The sequence below is a fragment of the Bos grunniens genome, chromosome 10, assembly GCF_055505025.1.
Source record: "Bos grunniens cultivar Pamir isolate PY7600 chromosome 10, Bosgru_T2T1.0, whole genome shotgun sequence".
Taxonomy (NCBI): Eukaryota; Metazoa; Chordata; class Mammalia; order Artiodactyla; family Bovidae; genus Bos; species Bos grunniens.
This window is the reverse complement of record NC_141174.1, coordinates 45,485,906-45,511,299: the sequence shown is the minus strand read 5'-3', so window position 1 is coordinate 45,511,299 and position 25,394 is coordinate 45,485,906. Positions and strand designations below refer to the sequence as shown.

The following is a 25,394-nucleotide window of genomic DNA, read 5'->3' as shown; positions in this document are numbered from 1 at the left end:
GGAGCCTGGTAGGCTGCAGTCTATGGGGTCGTGAAGAGTCGGACACGACTGAGTGACTTCACTTTCACTTTTCACTTTCATGCATTGGAGAAGGAAATGGCAACCCACTGCAGTGTTCTTGCCTAGAGAATCCCAGGGACAGGGGAGCCTGGTGGGCTGCCATCTATGGGGTCGCACAGAGTCGGACACAACTGAAGCAACTTAGCAGCAGCAGCGGAATGGTGACTCCTTTCCAGAATGGTTCAATTACTTTGCCCAGTTCCATTAGAGGAATCACTGTCTATAGCAGTGAAAAGTATTTCTTAAAGAATAAGAAAAAGTATTTCTTAAAGAAAAAGACTTGAAAGTCAGAATGACTCCTGATCTGTGAGCTGCAGAATGAATGCTCTGTTAACAGACATGAAAACCACATTAATCTTGTTTTATATCTCCATCAGAGCCCTTGAGTGGTCAGGTGCATTGTCAATGAGCAGTAATGTTTTGAAAGAAATCTTTTTTCCCTTGAGCAATTGGTCTCAACAGTGGGGTTAAAACATTCAGTAAACCATGTTGTCAACAGATGTGCTGTCATCCAAGCTTTTGTTGTTCCATTTATACAGCACAGGCAGAGTAGTTTTAGCATAATTTTTAAGGGCCCTTAGGATTTGGGGTATAGTACATGAGCATTGTCTTCAGTTTCAAACTACCAGCTCCACTGACCTCTAACAAGAGAGTCAGCCTGTCCTTTGAAGCTGTGAAGCCAGGCATTAACTTCTCTCCAGCTATGAGAGTCCTAGAGGGCATCTTCTTCCAAAATAAGGCTGTTTTGTTTACACTGAAAATCTGTTGTTTAGGGTAGCCACCGTCAGTATTTTAACTAGATCATCTGGGATAACTTACTGCAGCGTCTACATCAGCAGTTGCTGCTTCACCTTGCACTTCTCTGTTACGGAAATGACTTCTTTCCTTCAACCTTCACATTCTTCTTCTGCAGCTTCCTTACCTCTCAGCCTTTATGTAATTGAAGAGAGTTAGAGCCTTGCTGTAGATTTGGCTTTGGCTTAAGGGAATGTTGTGGCTGGTTTGATCTTCCTTCCAGACCACTCCAACTTTTTCCATATCAATGATTTGTGTGTTCTTTGGAGTAGCACTTTTAATTTCCTTTAAGAACTTTTTCTTTGGATTCACAGCTTGACTATTTGGTGTAAGTGTTTTTGGTCTAGCTCAGCCTTCAATGCACTGTCCTCACTAAGCTTAATCATTTCTAGCTTTTAACTTAAAGTGAGAGACCTGCAACTCTTCCTTTCACATGAAGACTTAGAGACCATTATAAGGTTATTAATTTGCCTAATATCAATATTGTTGTGTCCTAAAGAATAGGAAGGCCCAAGGAGAGGAAGAGCCAGGGAAATAACCAGTAGTTGGAACAGTCAGAACACGCACAGCATTATCAATGAAGTTCACCATTTTATGTGGATGTGGTTCACTGCACCACAAAACAAGTACAGTAGTAATAGCAAAGGTCACGGATCACCAAAGCAAATGTAACAGGAACAAAAAAGTTTTAAAGTTTGTGAGAATTATCAAAATGTGACACAGAGATGAAGTGAGCAAATCGTGTTGGAAAAATGGTGCCAGTAGACTTGCCTGACACAGGGTTGCCACAGACCCTCAATCTGCAAAGTACAGTAAAGCAGAGTGGAGTGCCGTAAAGTGAGGTATGCTTGTATCTGTTAAAAAGCCTCAGAGGGGCACAGGACACTTCTGCTCTTCACTTCCAGCCCCATCCAAAATGCCCCTTTTCTTCACCCCCAGCCATTCTCTTCTTTCCCCCATTTTGGTGTGACCCTCTTTCCCTGCTCCAACCCCTTGGCTTACCATTCTTCCCATCCATTCCCCACTTTGCTGCTGTAGGAGATGGTTGGTGGAAATGGTGGTCACATCACCTTGGTGGGATTGGGAGTGGGGCTCTCTGTTCTGGAAGTGAGGTGTAGCTTCCACTCTACATAAATTATGAAGGGATGGAGGTTTGTTTGGGGGAGGAAAGGGTGTTTCATTACTTCTCTGCTGCGTTGCTGTCTGGCTGTTTTTCCTTCTTTCAAACCAAAATTTCCTATATAATTCAGCTCTCCAAAGTCACTTTCATCTTTCTCTACTTCTAGAAATTAGAGACCCTTTAGAAGATTCTTGGAGCCTCTTTCTGATACTTCTTTTTAGCTACCCTCTTAGAGTATAATGTGTACGGCCAGGAACATTCATGTAATAAAGGTTTATTAAGAAATTATTAGACGGGCCCTGTGTTAAGTGCTGAAGAGACAAAGGTGAATGAGACATACTCTTCCTCTCAAGGAACCAACAATCGGTAGAAGGAGATAGGCAAGCAAAGTCATCATTTAGTGGGATGAAAATTGCATGCGGTAATGGGGACATTGAGAGTAGAGTGCCAAATGATGGTGGGAAGTCAGGAAGTTCTTCTTAGAGAAGGCAGTACTTTAACACAGATGTGAAGGATAAATAGGAGTCTGTTGTTTGAAAGCAAGGGCTTATTTACAATACAGCAAACCCATAGTTTGGCATGACCAGACTGTGGCAGTGATGATTGAAAATGGAGGGAAAATGAAATGTTTAAGAATATGATTCCACTGAGAGGTAAGGTTCTAATCCTGAACCTAGGTGGGTATATGGGAGTTTATTATGTCAACAGATACAGTGTGTGTGTGTGTGTGCGTGTAGTTTCTGGAAAGTCCATCATGTGCTTTAACATCGTAGTTCCTAAATTTTCTACCTGAAAAACATGCCTTTAGGGTTATATGAATTACTTAGTAACCACTTGGCTATCAGTGTTAATGTCAGGGATCAGAGGAAAGGGTATTGATGATTCAGGATTTCTCTTCTGCTTCAGTTCATAGCCTAGAGAAGCACTTAGTTATTATAGGCTTGTTTGAATTGTCACATAAAGCATTCATTTTTGTGAATGTTTTCAATGGGGTATTAAAATTGAACCAAGTAGATTCCATGTTGCCAAACTGCTATGACTTAATAGGGGAACTATGAAAGATGTGCATGTGTGCTGTCTGTAAGCAAATAACATGCATGGGAGTTTGGGGAAGGGAGAGAATCACATGGATCAGATTTTTGGGATTTAGGGACTGGTCATTTACTGTCAGTCTCATTCCCAAGGTGTGTGAGGCCTCAGAAAATATTATTCTGAATACTCAAACTTTTGGGTTCCTTGACTGACAAAATGCAAGTTCGCAAAACTTCCAGTGAGTCACCTGCATTAATCAAGGACCAATTGAGTGTTGTCATTGTGGTAGAATACAATGAGAATGATGACTGCTGCCTCCTTCAGCACACAGGGATGGGTGTAACCCCTGAGAAGCCATGCTGTTTGGTGCCCCTCTCTTCAGGGACCGGTGCAGGCATGTCCCCTGAACCCGCCTTTCCAGGGCTCTCCCATTAGACTCAGTCAGCTTTATCTCGTCGTAAATTATGTTGTATGACAGATGGTTTTTATTTTCCTTGCAAGCTACTAATCTTTGATGTGTATTTATATTTCAGTGTTTTCTGTTTTAAGCCTTTTCCTCTTTTCTTCATGTCCTACAGTTTTTGTGGCTTTAGTCACAGTACCTCATATCCCAAATCCTTGTTTTCCCTTCTTCTACAGTTTCTGCATCAGTGTTCACTCTTTGCCTACTACTCCACGAGTCTCTTCTCTGAGTCTCTGACTCCTACCCCATCTCAGCTGTGCTTTGTAGCTTCAAGAAAAATCCTGAGGTGGGTCTGTGAAGTTTGCCTTTGCTACTTCTCTTCGCCATTCTCCTGACTTTTCCCCCTTCCCTTGCCCTACCTCTGCCTTAAGTAGAATCAACACAAATGTGCCACTAACTGTGGTCAAGGAGGTAAGCCAGTCTAGATGGGGTTCAAAGATGGCTTAAGGAGCATGCAGTCTAGGGTAGGAGGTCTGAGGTATCGTAAGTGAGGCATTTGAAGGACTCACAAAGTAATGAGGGCTAGAGTAGTGTGAGTTAAAAATGGAATGGGGAGCATTGCAGGAAAGCTTCACCCTCTATTAGCTAATGGAGACAGCTGGTGACAGGGTTGTTACAAGACATTGGACCTTCCCTTGTCTTGTCTTGCTGGGAACTCTGTCAGGGCTGGTTCACTTTGGCTAGGATTATCTTTCACTAACTGCTTTGGTTTCACTAGGTACCTGGGCAGACTTAGTGGGTAGGTGTATCCACTCCTATTTCTGATTCCTCCCTGACTGTTGCTAACATATATCTCTTTTAGGTTCTCGTGTGATCTTGGGACCTTGCCTTCTTGTCTTCCTTTTTAGTCTTCACACTGGATGTAGCTGAACAAGCTTAGTCTTCTTCATCAGGGCTACCATGTGTATTTTCTCTGGGGGCTTAAGGGGACAGTGGAAAGTAGGGTTGGAGGTTTTAGAGGCAATAGGAAGGGGCGTTGTCAGGTTGAGATTCCTCTCTATTTCAGCATCTAAGGTATATATATTTTCCCAACTGACCTAGTTCTGTATAGTTGTTTCTGCAGAGTCACTGATCCTCACTGATTAAGATGGAAAAGAATAAAAAAGAGACAGTGGTAATAATAGACTGATTTCTGACCTATTTCTCCTTGGATATTTTCCCCAGAGATAGAAATAAGATAACAGAGAAGGCGATGGTACCCCACTCCAGTACTCTTGCCTGGAAAATCCCATGGACGCAGGAGCCTGGTAGGCTGCAGTCCATGGGGTCTCGAAGAGTTGGACACGACTGAGCGACTTCACTTTCACTTTTCACTTTCATGCATTGGAGAAGGAAATGGCAACCCACTCCAGTGTTCTTGCCTGGAGAATCCTAGGACAGGGGAGCCTAGTAGGGTGCTGTCTGTGGGGTCGCACAGAGCCAGACATGACTGAAGTGACTTAGCAGCAGCAGCAGAGATAAGATAAGGGGGAAGTTGGTTGTCAGAGTGATGTTTGGTATTTCAGTATCTTGCCTCTGGTGAGTGGAAGGGCCTTAGCCTCTGTCTTCTATCTGTAAGTGTTGTTAACATCTGGCTCTTGGAAATCAAACCTTTGGCAAAGTACCAGCTCACTACTGCTTCCAAAATACTTGTAGAAATCTGAGCTAGAGCTTGCTATGGACAAAACACAAAGGCACTTCTTTCTAGATTTAGTTGAAAACTCATGTTTAGAGCAGGTCAGCCATGATTCTACATACTCACTTGGACCCATTTTGCTTTTTGTGTTTTCATCAGTCAAGGTAGTAGGTTATTTCATGACTCTGAGTCTCATGTTTCAGACATCTTTTTTGGAACTAGTAAATCCCTTTCAGAAAAAGTTATCGAAATACTGGCTTTCTAAAGTAGGCTTCAGAGTGGAAGCAGTTAGTAAACAGAAATGTTTATTTTTTTAATTTATTTTTTAATTGGTGGAAAAATGCTTTACAATTTTGTGATGGTTTCTGCCGCACAACATTTATGGCAAATCAGCAGTGATTATACATGTACCACCTCCCTCTTGAGCCTCCCAGAAATCTTTATTGAATGAGTAAGATTTTAGTAATGTGTATGGATATTACTCAGTTTAAGGGGCTGTATAACTGAGGGAAAAGTTATGAAATAAGTTGTAGTAACATATTTGGTATATAACATTAACAATCACTTCTTATGGAAAAAACACTTAGTAACAATCTCAGCCTATACTTATATATTGGTTTATACTTTTCACAGAGTTTCTGTGTGTATAAACCTTGGAGATAAACTAGATGAGTCTTGCTGTCATCCCCCATCTTGCAGATACCTGAAATAAAAGCTAAAAGACCAATCTGGTAGTCCTGTGATTGGAACCCATAACCCGGCTTGGTACCCTTTTCTCTACAAACTGTTCAGACCAAAAATCTGCATGAATCTATGATAATAAGAGATAAATAAAGCAAGGGGTGAGGTTTTGTTCTGTTTGTTTGTTTGTTTGTTTCTATGCTCACTTCTATTCAATTTAAGGATTGGCATTCTTTTAGCAAATACTCAGGGCCCAGCTTTGTACCAGATACACAAGCACTTGATACAGTGTTGAACAAGACAAATATGGAACTTATATTCTAACAAAGAAAAATAGTAAATACTTAAACAAGAAATAGCATAAATAAATTCAGGTAGTAATAAAAGCTCTGAAGAAAATAGAGAAAGACTGGCGTTGGTGATATTTTCATATGTGATATATTCCTGAAAATGGGCACCAAGGCTTAGTGTACATATGTTTTAAAGGGAGAGTCCTTTCTAAGGAATCCAAACAGTCATAAAACACCTCTTCATTGTGGTGTTTGGAGGACCCAATCAAAATTGATCTGAAGTTCAAAATTGGCTTAAGTCCAGAGGGTGTAGTTAAGGCTAAAGATTTGCTGTTTTAGAAACTCCTCTTGATACCTCTTTCATGATATTGAGGCTAGGATGAATATTCCATTTTACCCTTTTCACTCATCTTTCTAAAATAATGAAAACAAAATATAGACAGCAGTGCCTTCTCATTTTTTAAAAATTAGCAACAGAACTTTCTTCAAAGCAAATTCCAGATGTCCAGTATGTAAAACAGCTGTGGCTCCTCTGCTCATACCATAATGATCCCCCATGAATACTGAGAAATCACTAAGGGTTTGCAGAACACAGGATGAAAACTACAATAAAAAATTCAAATTTTAAATCTTATGATTGAAAAAAATAGCTGTGCTGCTGAAACTGGCACAGCCACCACACCAGAGCTTCCAAATCTTGTTCTTAGACCCATGAAAGTCTGCATTCAGTGAAAAAATAGGTTTATACGTACATTTTAATCTAAAATTAAATTTTGGGGTAGCATTCTTAATATAAGGCAAAGTCAAATTTTAATCAAGGCTATTTCTTCAGAGCATAGTTTCCCCCACTTCCATAGTGTTATTGAGATAGAATTGACATACTGCATTGTATGAGTTTAAGGTGTATGGCATAATGATTGGAATTGCATATATTGTGAAATTATTACCACAATACAGAGCATTGTGCCTTTTAATAATGTGGACTTATGGTACTACTGAGGCTAAAGTACTTTTCATCTGCTAATTTAAAAGTTAAATTTCATATTTGCTGAGTTTTATTTTGTTCATAAACTGTTTAATTATAAATACATCCATGATTTTTTAATATCATTATAAAGTAATTGAATTGCTGGTTTAAATATTTTTTTCTTCTTGTCTTCTAGTTTGCCAGGGTTTGGATACCTGATCCTGAAGAAGTTTGGAAGTCAGCAGAGCTGCTCAAAGATTATAAGCCAGGAGATAAAGTTCTCCTGCTTCAACTTGAGGATGGAAAGGTAGGAATTCTGCTTTTATTTGTTGTTAATGGCATAAAGTAAAGGAAATTCAAAAGGGTAAATTTGCTGTGAGATACTTAACTTCACTTGGAAGTTAAATTTTGAATTAATCTAATATTTTCACTTAACTGATAAAAATGGCAAACAAGTTTCTATCCCAAAGGGTTAGTGAAAATAGCAGATACTTTAAAAAAACCCATTATTTTGGCTTATGAATTTATTATGACCTGATTTAGATTCACATCTAATCCTCCCATAGATATTCCTGTTTATCTGTATTTTGTTTAGGATATCACTTAAATAATTCATATTAACTAAGAAAACAACATTTCAAGACCCAGCTTGAGATATGATATTTGCTGGAAATAGGTATTTGAAAAATATTTACTTAGAAGCTATTATCTATAAAACCCTTTGCTAGTGGCCAGAAAAACCTATAACCAGTTGTGTCTCTATACTTTCCCATCTTCATTCACTGCAGAATAGACTCTTGGTTCCACCCTTTTTATTCTCTCTACTGCATTTGACAGGGCATATCACACTTTTAGTGTGACATTAATTTCTTCTAAACAATTTATAATCTAGCCAGGAGAATGCAGGATATAAAAAGTAGTTCAATACTGCAATACTAAAAATGTCAAAAGATAAGCTTATGATTAATTCCCAAGTGAGTAATACTGTCCTGACAGTTAATATGTATTAAACACTTACTATGTACCAGGTGTAGTTCTGAGTCCTTTATATCCTATAACTCACTTAATCCTCATAACAATCCTATGAGGTGGGCCTGTTATTATTACCACTTTATGGATGAAATACTGAGACTCAGAACGTTTGGGACTTGCTCAGAGTTATATAGGCATTAAGGGATGAAGTTGGGACTTTGAGCCAGTAGATTGCCTTTATGGTCTGTGCTCATAACCACTGTGCTGTACTGTAAAGACAGTGAGGACTTTAGGGTCCCAAAAGAGGGAAACATCACTGTGGGGTGCTTCAGGGAAGACTCCCAAGAGAAGGAAGAGTTTTGACTAGACAGAGTTTAGATTAACAAAGAGAAAGGGGATAGACTTTGTGAGACTTGGAATATATTTTGAAGATAGTGAATATCACAAGTTGACTGAACAGAGATTTAGAAAGGTGTGTGTTCTAGTTTAAGGCTAGTATGTTAAGGTACTTGCTATGTATCATGTTAAGAAGAGACAAAAAGAAGAGGCAAAAAATATGCTCTCTGACATTAATGTCAAATAAGAAAGTACATATACTTAGGAATACTGTGACATATGATATAATAAATATAAATAAGAAACAAAATAGAACAGAGTGGAGACTGGTCAGAGGAACTGATGAAGGCTAAGAGTCAGAGAGGCATCGTCTAAAGAATGAATAGACAAGGAAGAGTGCATTTCAGGGATCTGGAGGAGCCTCAGCAAGGGCAGGGAGGCATGCACAGTATTGTGCATTTGGAGAACTGTACAAGTTTCATGTTGTTGGGATTTGACGGGAGAGGACTGGCAGGAATATGGGGGTGGGGGAGTACCAGATCAAAGAGAGCCTCATGTTCATGCTGCAACTCTTAAACTTCAACTGGTATACCTGGGAAGTGATTGTAGTGTTTTTAAACGGAAGAGTGCCAAGTTTTCTGTTTTAGAAAGGACTCACTGGTGGTGGAGTGGAGAATGAATTTCAGGAGAGCAAAACAGAGGCAAGGCAATTATTCAGAAAGAAGGCAGGGAAGAATTAGACCAGATTAGAAGGGCCTTGACTACCAAATAAGGAATTAACTTATTCAATATTCATTGATCATCCACTCTGTGAGGCACGTTAGGTACTTTAGGCTATATTTTCTTATGATAATTCGCACAGCAAACCCGCGCGTTCGCATGTGGTATTGTAACTATTTTCCAAATAAGGAAGCCCAGACTCAGAGATATTAAGCAGTCTGCCTGAGATCACATAACCATTTTTTGTATGGCAGAAGCCAATGCAAAGACTAGTCAGCTTTGGAAAAGGACATTAGATCCTAATAAACAGACAAAGAGAGGTCGAGGGTCAGACTGTAAAAATTTCCTCCCCATTTTGCAGAATTCATTCCGACCTGATTTGAACATTTGACCTCTATATATCTCTTTAGTATTAACAAAAGTATTAGCAAAAGTCTTTTTACAAAACTAACTTGTCCATCTCTGCAATTATATTGCTGTTTTTTTCCTTTTCATGTGTTGTATGTTGTTTCCCCTTAATACATAATTGAGTGACAGTCTCCATGCTTGACTTTGCCATAAAGCCATATTCCTTAAAATGAGTAGTACTTCTTAATTTGGAGGGCCAAGCACTTCATTAAAAGTCTAATAAAAACTATGGACTGTATTTTAAAGAAATACACATATGTGTATGTACTTACACATACATGCATAGATGCAAAGTGTTAACATCTAATTTTAAGGGATTCTTGGGCCTCTCTGGGTTCAGGAGTTCCCAAGTACCTACCACATACCAAACATTGTCTCCTTTAATTTTTAGCACACGCCTGTGAGCTATTTCCATTATGCCCTTTTTACAAATGAAAGATTAAGGTTAAATAATATACACAAGACCACACAAGAAGTAAATAACAGTTTCAGGACTTGAACCTGCGTTGATCTGGCTCTAGAGCCAAGCTCTTAGCACTCTCTTATATTGTCTGTCACTTATACCAGGTGAAGAGGATAAAAAAAGAATTATTTTCCCGTAGAAAATGATCTGGCCTAGTAACTAGGTAGAAAAAATAATCTAGGCTTTGACTTTTCAAACTGTATTAGCAAAAAATGTTGCTATGAGTTAATACATCTAGTGAAAACAGACTCTCATTTTTTGCTGTTTCCACCAATTTCTGTGGTTTTGGGGGGTACCAGGAAAATGTATTTAATAACTGAGAAACAAATCAGGAATAGGAAATGATCAAAATGTGTTAATACATGCCTGTATCAGGTTTTTGCCATGATTTATTCAGATGCTGTATCTTGTGCATTTTCAGGATTTGGAATATCGTCTAGATCCAAAGACCAAGGAACTGCCTCATTTAAGAAACCCTGACATACTTGTGGGTGAAAATGATCTCACAGCCCTCAGTTATCTTCACGAGCCTGCTGTACTCCATAATCTCAGAGTCCGCTTTATTGATTCCAAACTTATTTATACATATTGTGGTGAGTGTGCATTGCTGTCTGAGTGAACTGTGAATTCTTTTTGCTAATGGACATAACCATGGAAATAATGTGCATGAGAAAGAAGGCTGTGGGTGGATCTTTTCTTAGAAACATATTCACTTCAGAGTTATCAAAAGATTTCAGTTCAGTTCAGTTGCTCAGTTGTGTCCGACTCTTTGTACACCAGGCCTCCCTGTCCATCACCAACTCCCGGAGTTCATCCAACCCCATGTCCATTGAGTTGGTGATGCCATCCAACCATCTCATCCTCTGTCATCCCCTTCTCCTCCCACCCTCAATCTTTCCCAGCATCAGGGTCTTTTCAAATGAGTCAGCTCTTCGCATCAGGTGGCCAAAGTATTGGAGTTTCAGCTTCAGCATCAGTTCTTCCAGTGAATATTCAGGACTGATTTCCTTTAAGATGGACTGGTTGGATCTCCTTGCAGTCCAAGGGACTCTCTCAAGAGTCTTCTCCAACACCACAGTTCAAAAGCATCAATTCTTCGGTGCTCAGCTTTCTTTATAGTCCAACTCTCATATCCATACATGACCACTGGAAAAACCATAGCCTTAACTAGACGGACTTTTGTTGGCAAAGTAATGTCTCTGCTTTTTAATATGCTGTCTAGGTTGGTCTTAACTTTCCTTCCAAGGAGTAAGTGTCTTTTAATTTCATGGCTTCAGTCACCATCTGCAGTGATTTTGGAGCCCAGAAAAATAAAGTCAGCCACTGTTTCCACTGTTTCCCCATCTATTTGCCATGAAGTGATGGGACCGGATGCCATGATCTTCGTTTTCTGAATATTGAGCTTTAAGCCAACTTTTTCACTCTCCTCTTTCACTTTCATCAAGAGGCTCTTTAGTTCTTCTTCACTTTCTGCCATCAGGGTGGTGTCATCTGCATATCTGAGGTTATTGATATTTCTCTCGGCAATCTTGATTCCAGCCTGTGCTTCCTCCAGCCAAGCGTTTCTCATGATGTACTCTACATATAAGTTAAATAAGCAGGGTGACAATATACAGCTTGATGTACTCCTTTTCCTTTTTGGAACCAGTCTGTTGTTCCATGTCCAGTTCTAACTTTTGCTTCCTGACCCGTATACAGATTCTCAAAAGATTTACCAGTGTTCATTAGCTAGTTGCATTTTATGCTGAATAAACTCTTTTATGAACTTAAATAATATTACTCAGAATACAAAGAACTGGGTCCATCTTTTGCTTTTTCTCTGCATAGAAGTCGTATGCCATATTCAGTACTGATTTGCAAGTTATTTTCATCTCTTACAAAAACCAATACTTGAAGAGTAGGCATCCAAAGACTTATCTTTGGGGCAGGTTCAAAATGTTTTCTTTTTCTCAATATGCTTAGCAGTGCAGGACTGACTTGAGTTGTAGTAACACTTCTTGCTTGATCTGCTTGCCTGGGCCCCTGTTCATTCCAGTAGTAGCTGCCAGTGACCCAGTCCAAGATTTTTTTTCTTCCCCTCTCCTAGCAGTTAAGCATACATGTATATGTTCCCCTTTTCCTTCTTTTTCTTCTTTCTCTGCTTCCTTCTTATTCTTCATTTTCTCTAGCTCTTTTTTCTGTACTGATTTTTTAATCCTTCTTTCACCAAGTATTATCTGCTGAGTCTCAGGTCTGGGATTTCTATCCATTTCCTTCCAAGTCTCTGCTGCATGTACCCAACTTAGTGCTCAACATTTCTTCATTGGGCTCCAGTTTGGGGCAGGGACAGCTATCTTTTCTCCTTAAAAGAATTTATATTCTTGATATTTGCTCTTTTTCTTTCCTACCTACTAAGTCTTTTGGTCAATATTCATTTTTTCTTCAGTTTATCTTTCTTGCACATATGCTACTGCTACCTTCTCATTGAAGCCTTTCCTGTCCACCCTATATTTTCTTCTCCTAGACATCAATATTCCTTCTCTGTTTAATCCCCCATTTACCTTACTATCTATCCTGTAATATATATATATTTTTTTTCTTATTTATTGCCTGAATTTCCCTCTAGATTACAAAGTCCAGGAGGACAAAGATTTTTCCTTTTTAAAAAAAAAAATTTTTATTGAAATATAGTTGATGTGGTGGCTCAGACGGTAAAGAATCCACCTGCAGTGCGGGAGACCTGGGTTCGATCCCTGGGTAGGGAAGATCCCCTGGAGAAGAGAACGGCTACACACTCCAGTATTCTTGCCTGGAAAATTCCATGGACAGAGGAGCCTGGTGGGCCCCAGTCCCTGGGGTCACAAAGAGTTGGACATGACTAAGTGACTTTGACTTTCACTTTACAATGTTATATAACTTACAGGTGTACAGTATAGTGATTACAGTTTTTAAAGGTTATACTCTATTTAAATTAGTCTTTTTTTTTTTACTGCTATAAATATAACACTTAGAAAAGACTCAAAACTTAATTGTAGTCAAATATTTGTTGAATGAATGACTAAAGTTAACATATATCTGATATAAAATTTAAGGAAATACCAAAAAAAAGTATAAAAAATGAAAAATAATTACATGTAATTCACCACTGAAAAATAACCAATATTAAGTTGTCTTATATCCTGTGTGTAAATGTAAAAGAGTATAAATAAATATAAAATTGGAATCAGTCTATATATAGTGTGTCGTCTTTTCCCAGGGCACTTAATATTTGTCACAAACATGATCTGGATCACATGGATATAATAATACATATTAAACCACTCTCCCTTTTTAAAAAATATTTATTGAAATAAAATTGATTCACAATGTCATATTTAGTTTCTGCCATATAGCAATGTGACTCAGTTATACATATGTATATTCTTTTTCATGTTCTTTTCCATTGTGGTTTATCACAGGATGTAGAATATAGTTTCTTGTGCTAAACATAAACCACTGTCCCTCTGTTTTGTATTTTGTTTCTACTTTTCACTGTTACGAATAACATTATAATAAACATCTTTTTTTTTTTTAATCCCTTTACATGAATATATGTTTATTTCATTTGGATACATTTCTAGAAGTAGAATTTTTGGTTTAAATATTATAAAAAATTTAAAATTCTTCCAATATTGCCACAATTTTTACTACTTTAAATAACCTAGTCTTGTTTGTAAATGGTTTTTTAGTTAGGACTTAATGGTTCACAGGCAAGTGCTATGGTATATTTTGACTCTTAGCAATTTGTTAGTTTGATATTAATTGAATTTTAACTGTGATTCTCACTTTACCACGTTTGATACGCCCATTAGGATATTATTGACTTCTTTTGGTTTTTTGCCTTTCTTCCCAGGTATAGTCCTAGTAGCTATAAATCCTTATGAACAGCTGCCTATTTATGGAGAAGATATTATTAATGCATATAGTGGTCAGAACATGGGTGATATGGATCCACATATCTTTGCAGTAGCTGAAGAAGCTTACAAGCAAATGGCCAGGTTGGTGGAAGCTCTATTACTATTTCATTACTTTTATTGGATGTGATCATTTCTTCTTTACTGAGTCACAGATATTTTAAAATACAGTGAATAACAACTTGTAAATTATTAAATAAACAGCCTCGATTGTTTCAGGTGGCCTGAATTATTATCAAAATCACCTAACATTTGTAAAAGGACATATAGTTTTTAAAAATTACCTTTGGTATCTCACTATAATCCTGTGACTATTTAAGGACAGATGTCACATTTTATAGACGAATGGATCAAGGTTTGGAGGTATTAAGCGACTTGCCCAATGTTATTCATCTAGTGAGTGGCAGACCAGAACTAAAAGGCCTAAATGCTGATAGAAATCTGTCTGTATCTGGGGTAATTAAAACAGGAAACTGTGAGTTTTAAGTTAGCGAATTTTAGGGTATCAGTGATCTTGAACAGCATCAGGAAAATGTCTTTGATGATAACTGTGGAACCCTAATAATATTTTTAGAGTGGAGAATGAAAGAAAAATCTACTTTCAAGACTAGATTATGCTCTTGGTAATATAATTTAATGCAAAATTATGCATGCATTGAAGGATAGTCTATTTTTAACCTGTTTCTCCAGTCTACAGGTAAGGATGTGGCATGTTATAAATATGATATTGGAAACCCTCAAGCAGTTTATGGAGAGAAAACTAATACTGCAGAGTTTTTTATTTTCTCCTTTCCAACAAGAGAGAGTGTTTGTACATAATTGGACCAGTGTGTGACAGAATTTTAGAATTATTTCAATGACAGAATCCATAGAAGTCATTATACCCTTTTGTTAGTAAAATGGTATTGATACTTCTAATAACAGGTAAAGGCTATTAAGTACTCTTTCTGTGCAAGGCACTGTTTAATTGCCTCCCATTTACTAAGTAGTTTTATCCTTAGAGGACTCATCCAAGGTTGGTATTGTCATTTTATAGATGAGAAAGCTAATGATAGAAATGAACTTTTACAAATCAGAAACAAAGTCATGAACATAGAGAATAGATTTGTTTCCAGGGGTGAGGCAGAATAGAAGAGGGATGGACTGGGAGTTTAAGATTAGCAGATGCAAACATTATATACAGAATGAATAAATGATAAGGTCCTATGTATAGCATAAGAAACTATATTCAGTATTCTGTGACAAACCATAATGAAAAAGAACATTAAAAAATAAATGTATTAGTAAAATGATTTCAAAATCAATTGGTCTGACACTATGAAATATTGACATATTAAATATAAAATGACAAAGCACGGTTTTGTTCTACATGTCATATTATTTCAGATTCTGCTAGAGAATAGTAACCAAAAGTTTACTTTTAAGTTTAAAAGTGAGAAAATTCCATTTATTGATGCAATTTTTTCCCCCTGAAATATTGGATTGGCCAGAGTTCATTTGGGTTTTTCCACTACATCTTATGGAAAAACAAACTTGAATGAACTTTTTGGCCAGCCCAGTAGAAAAGCCTGACAGTATTTTATTTACTTGGTATTGAGCTCTGCAAAACAATGCTAGCACCTTACAAGTTGAACCTGAGAGCTACTGGGCAGAGAGGGGATTGCATGGTATTCCCTACTTAAAAATAAATCCCTGGGAAATTTTTTACAGTTCATAGAGAATTATATGACTTTTTTGAAAATACTATTTTTAAATATGAAAGCTTGGCTCTCACCATCCATGTTACTGGTAATCCACAGTTTTTGGATTATATGAATATTTCTGGCTTTTTACCCTTTAATTTGCTTTGGTTTCTTAATATTACCTCCTTAATATTTCCTCTGTGACGCCAGCATGACTTCTTAATGGCAAGTTTGTTTTCCCTTTGTTCAGTTTTGTTTTTAGATAGTTTTAAAATATGCATCAGTCAATGATGATATTATGTTTGCCACTTATATGAATTAATCTACACCCATAAAATGTGCCCCAAGCCCATGCATTGGGAGCGTGGAGTCTTAACCACTGGACCACCAGGGAAGTCCCTAAGGTGATTATTTTAAACTTTGAAATTAGTAAGTACCTTATGGGAAAATACTTTGAGACTATGCAAATATCCTGTTTCTCATAATATGCTTTCACTCACTAATTTTAACATCCATCAGCAGTTCTTACCTGCAGCAGTTATTACTGTGGTGTTTGCCAGGTGGTTGTTTGTTGTTTCCATCATTCCTTCTACAGCTATGGATAGAAGTCTAATCTAAGGAAAAGCTATTTCTTTCCTCCCCAACTTACTTATTATTTATTTTGTATTTGTATCAGTATGAACTCACGGACATGCATTTCATACTATGGATTATTCTGCATTCGCGTGTGTGTACTTAGCTGCTCAGTCATGTCCAACTCTTTGCAACCCCATGGACTGCAGCCTGCCAGGCTCCTCTGTCCATGGGGATTCTCCAGGCAAGAATACTGGAGTGGGCTGCCATTTCTTTCTCCAGGGGATCTTCCCAACCCAGGGATCGAATCCAGGTCTCCTGCATTGTAGACAGATTCTTTACCTACTCTACATTACTATCATTATTTATTTTGTTCAAACTGTCTCAGATTTGGCCATTGAGAGCTCTTTCCAGTGTCCTTTCACATTCTCCATCATCTTTTGAGCATTTCCTAACTTTCTAGCACCATCTGACTCATTTTCTAATTTTCTTGCCCCAACCCCCAATGAATTCAGCCATTTCTTCAAGGACCCCTGGTTCCTTGTACTGAAGAAATGGCACTTAGGAACTAAGATCTGGGTGCTAGATGCATTCATTACGTGGGAATCCTTGCCTATAAACCTTCTCAGTGCACACAGCTAAGAAATACGTTGCCCCCCACACTTTCACCAACAGAAGGTGTTGTCATCATTTAAAATTTCCACCAAACTGACAGGTGAGAAATGGTGTCCTAGTGTTGTTTTAATTTACCTTTCTCTAAGTAGCACAGACTTTTCACATCTTTACACTTACACATCTTTCACATCTTTCACATCTATACACATCTTTCACATCTATACACATCTATATAATGTATATATATTTAAAACCATAAAACCATTAAAATTACTGATTCCTCCAATTTCAGTTCAACACCACAGTTTTTATTTAATTTATATTTTGTCTTTATTTTTTAAATTTTTATTGATGTTTATTCTCGCTTTGACTAGTGTTGGGGTACCATATGGTGATCTTATGTTTTGTTTTTAATTGTATTTATTTTTTATTTATTTTTTGGTTAAATTGGGTCTTCGTTGCTGTATGTGGGTTTGTCTGATTGCAGTGAGTGGGCTTCTCGTTGTGGTGGCTTCTCTTATTGTGAAGCATGGGCTCTAGGTACACAGGCTTCAGTCTTTGAGGCTCGTGGGCTCTAGTTGTGGCGCATTGACTCAGTTGTCCTATGGCATGTGGAATCTTCCTGGATCAGGGATTGAACTCACGTTACCTGCATTAGCAGGTGATTCTTAACCACTGGACCACCAGGGAAGTCCCAAAACCATAGTTTTCATTCTTGATTTCTTTTTTCTTCTTTTAACTTCTTTCTTTGATCTTGAGAAACCTGACTCTCCTTATCCATAGTATATTTACTTGTTTGCTCAATCCTAGAATATTCTTACTTTCAGAAATGCTAACCCATAGCCCTGTGAAAACCAAATTTACCACTCAAGTGCAATATTGTGTCCAGGTCATTTTGTCTTTAGTCTTACATAATATGAAGTACCAATTTCCAAAGTTACCTAGGTTGGTTCATTTTTTCCCCACTTAACTTATTAATTTGTTGAACCACTGTCCCATATATGATCACTTAGATATTTTGCAATTGCAAACAGTGCTACAATAAATAAGTTTGTATATTTATTATTTATTATATACATTTTTATATTTGTATTTCTTTATTTGTTTCTCTTCCAAGTTGCTTTTAAGTCTTGGAAACAAAATATACAGTCTGACTCAGATACACCATGGAGCAAGGCCTAGATAAATGAGATAATTTTGCCCACATCTTGGGGATAAGGGTGATATACATGTCTTTATGAAAACTATTTTTAAAAAAAATGTAAACTCTGTACAACATTCTCCAGGAGCTAAAGCCCAAGAGAACCCACTGGCAGTCTATCATCGGTAGGACCTTAGAGGCATCTCAGGGATGGAAGGAGAGGTAGGCAGTTTTTCCACAGCTGGAGGAGGCTACAGCTGTCCTCATCTCTGCCGGGAATACCAGGCAGTGGCAAGCAGCACTGAAAGAACAGAGTGGGGCAGTGGCATTGGGCAGCTCTCAATATCTTGATCATAAATATTTGGAACATTCCAGTTGGTGATATTTATTGCCAGTGGGGCCAGAGCTGGAGGGAGATTTCTCATCCACAAGGGGCAGAGAGTGCACCTCTCTGCTTGAAGAGGGACGGGAGAGGTGATGGGATCAAAGAGATAGAGCAAGGGACTTTCACATTCTTGGCTACCTCAACTGGACAACTGCCAGAGGGCCATGAGCAGCTTAAACCACCCAACTGCTTCTGGGAGGAGGGTGCAGAATCTAATCACTGACAGGCTTTGGTAGTTTAGGTTCATACCTGTTTCAGAGCTTTTCTCTAACAACTTGCTATCACAGGAATTCCTCAGCTCGGGTAGAAGTTCTGGTCGAATGTGTCTTCATGTCCAACATTGGTGCTTTTGCTCCAAGCCAGGACCCAGTTGCTCTTGGAACCTATGGCTCCCATGTCTAGCACAGTGCTGTTTGAACTGAACACCATGGTCTTGGTGACTTGTGACACAATGGTTTGAAAATCAAAATCGCTGTGTAAGCAGATGGAGGCATTGCTGGGTTTGGTGCCTATCAGCTAGTACATAGCAGAAGTGGGGTTTGACTTCACATTGTACAGGTTCTTACCCCTAAAGCCTCATTGCTTGCATTGGGTTACACGGTGTTCAGTGCTAATGCAGTAACCTTGACCAGCCTTTAAGAAGACAAGTTAGAGGTGGAGCACATTTTTGTAGTTTTAAAAGTGGCATTGGTAGGTCAAAAGGTAGGTATAAATATATTGCCAGATTCCCTCTAAAAGAGTTGTTTTGGTTTGCATTTTTGCCTAAATTGTTCAAGAGTGTCTATTTCCCCATAGCTTTATCAACAAAATATGTAATCTGTGTGTGTGTGTGTGTGCTTAGTTGCATCTGACTCTTTGCGACCCCATGGACCATAGCCCACCAGGTTCCTCTATCCTGGAACTGTCCAGTCAAGAATACTGGAGTGGGTTGCCATTTACTACTCCAGGGGATCTTCCCCACTCAGGGATCAAACCTGCATCTCTTGCGTCTGCTGCATTGGCAGGGGATTCTTTACCACTGTGTCATGTTCTTGCCAGTTTAATGGTATCTTAATGTTGTTTTCATCTGCATTTCTTTAAATATGAGTAAGTTTGAATGTCTTTTCATATGTTTAAGAGCAGTTTCATTTTTTGTTTGTTTCTTTGTTTATGGGCTGAATTGTTGATTCAACTTTTTACATTTTTCTGTTGTTTTTTGGTTTTTTGATCCTCAATTTTAAGAGTTAAATATATATATATGATATATTAGCCCTTTATCTGTGTTATATTGCAAATACTTCCCCTCAATTTTATTTTGCTTGTAATGTCCTTTTCCAAGCAAATTTATTAATCTTTTTTATTTCTTTGAATTTTAAGTCACTGTTAGAAAACCTTTCTCTACACCAAAGCAAAAAAGATTTAATCCTCTTCTAGTGTTTGTATTGTTTTTATAGCTTACCTTTAGATCGCTGATCCCATTGGAGTTTATACTTTTGTATGAGACATATGGATCTAAATTTGTATTTTTTCCAAATGGCTGCACAGTTATCTCAGTGTCACTTATAGAGGCCCATCTTTGCCAGTTATTTAAGATGCCACCTAAAATTTATCATGCCCTTTTTTCTTATTGTTGGTTTTCTTATGTTTTTTTTATGTTCTTGGTTCATAATTTTCTTATGTTCTTGGTTTAATTTCTTGGCTATATTCTTTCCTCTTCCTTTATTCATGTCCCAGTACCACACTTTGATTGTAGTGATTTTATAGTATGTTTTATGTTTGTGTGTCTGATACCATTAACCACCCTTCCCCCCACACAGTGTCTTTTTCATTATTTTCCTGGTTATCCTTAGGCATTTGTTTTTATATGTAGATTTTGGTATTAACTTATCCAACTCTGTAAAAAATAAAGCTAACTTTTGAGCAATAACATGAAGGAAAGGAGGAAGCAAGCCATTCAGATATCTGGAGAAAGAATATTCCAAGCAGAGAGATTAGCAATTGCAAGGACCATACAAAGCCTTGAGGACTTTTGTAGCATATTTGACTTTTTCTCTGAGTGTGGGTTTTGAGCAGGGAAATGACATGATCTGGCAGCTGTGTTAAAAATTCATGATAGATTCCTACCAAAAATGTATATCCTGAATCTAATCATGAGAAAAACTGTAAATGAGGTGTATACTGAAAATTAGCTCTATATACTCTTTAAAATTATCAAGATCAAGATAGTCAAAGAAAGGCTGAGGAACTGTTCCTGATTAAAGGAGAGAGTGGAAACATGCCAGTTAAATGCAGTGAATATTTGGAATTGAATCCTTGATGATGAGGGAGACAGGGTAACTTTGTATGGGGCAATACTGGATGATTGTAAAATAGGAATATAGACTGTAGATTAAATAATGGTTTTTTGTCAATTTTACATTTCCTGATTTTGATCACAGTAGATATGTAAGAGCAATGTCATTGTTCTTAGGAAGTATACTCTAAAATATGTAGGAGTCATCATGTCTATAACTTACTCACAGATGTTTCAGAAAATATCAAAATAAGAGAAACAGAGACATTTATGAAACAAATGAGCAAAATCTAAACAATTGGTGAGTCTGAGTAAAGCAGGTACAGGAATTCAGTTTACTCTTTTTGCCATTTTCTATAAGTTTGAAATCATCTCAAAGGTAAAAAAACAACCAAAGGACTGAATGTAATGCAATAAGGGTCAATTCTAGGTAACTAGTTAGGTGGATTTTGTATTGATCCAAGCAAGAGCTAATGATAACCTAATAGAGGATAATACAATCAGAGATGGTGAGAAGTGGATGGGCTCTGGATAAGTTTTTAAGGTGAACATAAGAAGGCTTGTTTATATGGGGGTATGAGAGAAAAAGAGAAGTCAGGGATGGTGGCAAAGTGTTTGGTCTGAGCACCTAAAAGGTTGGAGTTGCTGTTTACTGAGATGGAGGAAATTCAGGCCGAGCAGGTTGTGCATGTAGGGGTGGAAGTGTTGGAAGAAGAAGGGGGTGGAGTTCCATTTTAGATATTTAAGACTGAAATGGCATTTTCGACATCTGTCCTCAAAGCACAGTTGACACAAGTGATTCCTGCCCCGTAGATACATGTCCAGTGACAGCAGCGTAACTAGGATCCTTGGCTCATTCCTTCTTTCTCAGCATGACGCTTACGGAGAATAGTGTCCTCATAGGAGATTTTCATAGACTAGCCTCTTAATTTTAACTGTCCTGTCAGCTTACAGAAGAGAAGAACTCAGTGGGCTGCTATGTCTGTCTTCTCATATTTTTGTTTCACATTCTTATCAGTCTTTTCTCATCCTGAAACTGATTGCTCGCTGATAATTAAAGCACAGTATTATTTTCCTTAAAACATCAGGGCTTTTTTTTTTTTTTTTTTTAATCTCTTTTTTCTCTTTAAAACCAAGTAATATTGATTGCTTGATTTGGTATTGTTTTCCTCCACTGTGAATGGTAGAGCAAATAAATTTTATTGATTGTTTCATTTGTGGGTTTTCTTAAAATAAATTTGAGAGTTACATGCATAACCTTAGTGTAAGGGAAACGATATCCATACTAGTCGAAGCTACATAAACAAATAACTATATAAGCTTAAATCTTCCGGTCTCCCTGGACCTCAGCTTATATCCTGAAATAGAACACTTGCACTAGATGATGTAGCTTTACATTGCAGACATTCTTTGGTATGCATTTGTTTCCATGTGGTTCATGGGGACTAATGCAGAAGTCTTTTACTCTTTCCAGTGAAGGGCAAACCATGGTGAGGAGCTTGGAGAGATGCAGAAGGAGCATAGTATAGACTTTTCATCTGGAAACTAAGAGATGTGGAGTGTAACAACTTACCTCTGCTTTAACCTTGGATAAGCCATCTGACCTCTCTGCATTATCGTTTCCCCCAACCAAGAAAAGATAATATTTATCGTGCTTACATCAGAGATGAAAATTACCTGAGATGATAAACATAAAAAGCATTTTGAAAAATACTATTTAAATCTAAGCTCTTACTATCATCACAGTCTTCATCATCACGGAGTCTCACGACTCTATTGCTAGGCCTTTCCTTAGGGTGGGCCCTTTTTGCATGTGTTTAGGCAGTCTCTGAAGCTTCACTCTGAGTTTCATTGGCCAAGTGGATGCTGGCAGTTATAGATCATAAAATCTCTCCTGTTACTGCCTGTGATTCACCAGCCATGTGGTACCAATTATTTCTACTTATACAGATATGAAGTAGCACATGCTATGTGATAAGGAATTTTATATATTATATATATAGGGACTAACTTGTATTAGTAATTAGGAGCTACAATGTTTAGAAATATACTGTGTGCCAAGCATGGGATCAGGCATGTTACCTCTAATTTCATTGTACCCCTGGGAGCAAACATCATCACTCCTGCTTTACAAATGAGGAAACTGAGGAAAGTAACTTTCAGACCATTGTGCTAATAGTATGTGAGAACTGAGGTTTGAATCCGGCTCTGAGTCTCCAAAGCCTATCTTCTTTGTTGTTTAATTTTCTTACTTCCAATTACATGACCCTATTTCTATATATCCATTACTGGAAAAAACAGGCTATTTCTTTTGTGGCATCTTTACATTAATTTCACAGGCTCTATACTGAAGGGCTTCCCTGCTGGCTCACTGGTAATCTGCCTGCCAGTGCAGGATACATGAGTTCAATCCCTGGGTTGGGAAGATCCCCTGGAGAAGGAAATGGCGACACACTCCAGTATTCTTGCCTGGGAAATTCCATGGACAGAGGAGCCTGGAGGGCTACAGTCCATGGGGTCACAAAAGAGCTGGACATGACTTGACAACTACACAATAACAACATACTGATGAAACAGGCAAGTCAAAGTGACATGAGAACTGACAGTATATGACAGACTTCTTAGCAGAAAATGGGTGTATCTCTAAGGAACACTTGTTTTCATTTCCTGAGTAATCTTTCTGCCTCTGTAGCCCAGCTTTCATTAGTGCACAGCACAGTCTTATAGCAAATATTTCTGCTTAAAAACTAATAGGAAGTATTGTCTTATTTACTTATTATCTAGTAAGTTTTAGAGTTTAAATCTTTTCTTCTTGGGATTAATCAAAGGCAGAAATCTTGGAGAAACAGAGCAGAGCCTATCTTAATGTTTGGCAATAATAAAAATGTAGAAAAACCTTGCACCTTCTAACAAGAGAAATAGAGACTACAGTCTCAAGTAAAAGCCATATCACAGTAAATACATAACTTTGGAAGAAAGCATTTTATTATACTAGCTTAATATTTTTCTTTTTTTTTTAATCAAGGGATTGAATAAGGGAGAAGCAATTAGATTGAGTGCCTATAAAAAAAAAATAAACCTCTAGATTTTGTTTCATGAGAATATGTTCACTTGTAAGCTAAAAATTAGACCATGGCAACACCTGAGAGTTAATACTGAGGTGAGTGGATATAGTAAATGTATTCTGTGTGAGTCAGGCTGGCAATATTTAGTTTCCTCATTAATGACTTGGATATGAATGGAAGGTATGCTCATTAAGTTTGCAGAGAACAAGATGATGGTCTTGGAAATATGAATAGTATTCAGCATGAGCACAATAAACTAGAGAGATTATGTTTTTAAACAGTAAAGTTCAGAAGGAAAATCTGTAAAATAATATACCTGATACAAAATGAAATCTTGATAGATATAATCTAAGGAAAGGCTGGACAGACCAAACAGATACAAATTGAAGGAAAATAGACTAAAGTATAACATCTCTCTCTTTCATCAACCCAGAGTGGATATTCTATCCTTGAATAATTTAGTTCCTGGGGTTTCAGGTGCTTCTCCATAGTTTAATTCTATTGCCTTTTCCTGTACAACCTTGTTTCTCATTATTATTATATATGAGTCAATTCAGGCATCACCTTCTCTAGAAAGCATTTCCTGGCATCTCCTCCTCATATCTCCCTCTCCGTCTCCATGTTTTCATAAGATCCTGGGTAGACCTCTTTTCTTGTAATTGTTGTTGTCATTGTTTAGTCGCTAAGTCATGTCTGACTCTTTGCAACCCCATGGATGTGTAACCCGCCAGACTGCTCTGTCCATTGGATTTCCCAGGCAAGAATACTGGCGTGGGTTGCCATTTCCTTCTCCAGAGGATCTTCCCAATCCAGGGATCTAAATTGCATCTCCTGCACTAGCAGGCAGATTCGTTACCACTGAGCCACCAGGTCCACTATATTTTGACTATAGTTTTCAATCTGTCTCAATAGGCCATGACTGTAGAGTCTTCTATCTTCATAAAGTGTTTGGCATATTGTGACTACTCATTTCATTGTTTAATGAATGAATGAAGCAGTATTTTTGGGTGGTAGCTTTTGATTCACATTATAGCCTCTGGAAGTACTATTGACTAAACAGATCACAAGAGTTCACTTTTACTTCAGGGCACCCAGTACCCAGGCCATTTAGGATCATTGCAGAGACATTTGAGAGGACTGGCTAAGCTAGAAATCATAAATTCTCAGTTCCTGCAGCCTTAGGATACTCCAGATTGATTTGTCCTTGATGAAGAATGGTAAATATGTGTTCCTTAATTTGGTTTTATCAGGTCCTTGAAATGATATCTACATCCCAGTAGTAAATGAAGGGTCTTATAAGGACGCGAGCACCTTAAGGATCAGCTAATCAAAATTTGGAAGAACAATAAATTATTATTTACATATTTGCACACTTTCAACATTCTAAAACTTAGAGCTCAAATAAGTAGAGTAGGATAGACTCTGATATTCACCTTAAAACCATAAAGTTTTTTATCCTTTATGTTTTTGGCTGTTTTCTCCCTATCTCTATTATACTTTTCCTGTTTTTCCCTCTTCATATCTTTATTATGTATTACCCTTCTTCCTTTTATGTCTCTAGTTGTCTTTCTTACTTCTACCTATCTCTGCTTTTGTCTCTTTTTGACATTTCATCCTGTGGCCACATATAGCTGAACAACATTTTAAAGATGACTGTACATATTTTATACACATTTCTATTTCCTGTTCTTCATTTAAAAGCAGGTAGAAAGAGCTTACATTTTTTTCCCTTTGTAGCCCTGTGTTGATTTTGACCACCTTAGATTCAAGGGTCCTACAGAGAAGAAATGTTTGGCCATGTCAAATA

General features: G+C 37.7%; 1 protein-coding gene across 4 annotated transcripts in view; it reads left to right on the top strand.

Moving 5' to 3' along the window:
- Positions 1-25,394, top strand: part of MYO5A (myosin VA) — a 205,890-nt gene that overhangs the window by 66,598 nt on the left and 113,898 nt on the right. For all 4 annotated transcript variants that reach the window (XM_086320975.1, XM_086320974.1, XM_086320973.1 and 1 more), the window contains exons 2-4: positions 7,220-7,330; positions 10,344-10,515; positions 13,794-13,938. In XM_086320975.1, coding sequence (XP_086177101.1) covers positions 7,220-7,330; positions 10,344-10,515; positions 13,794-13,938 — 428 coding nt within the window. The remainder of the gene's footprint in view (positions 1-7,219; positions 7,331-10,343; positions 10,516-13,793; positions 13,939-25,394) is intronic.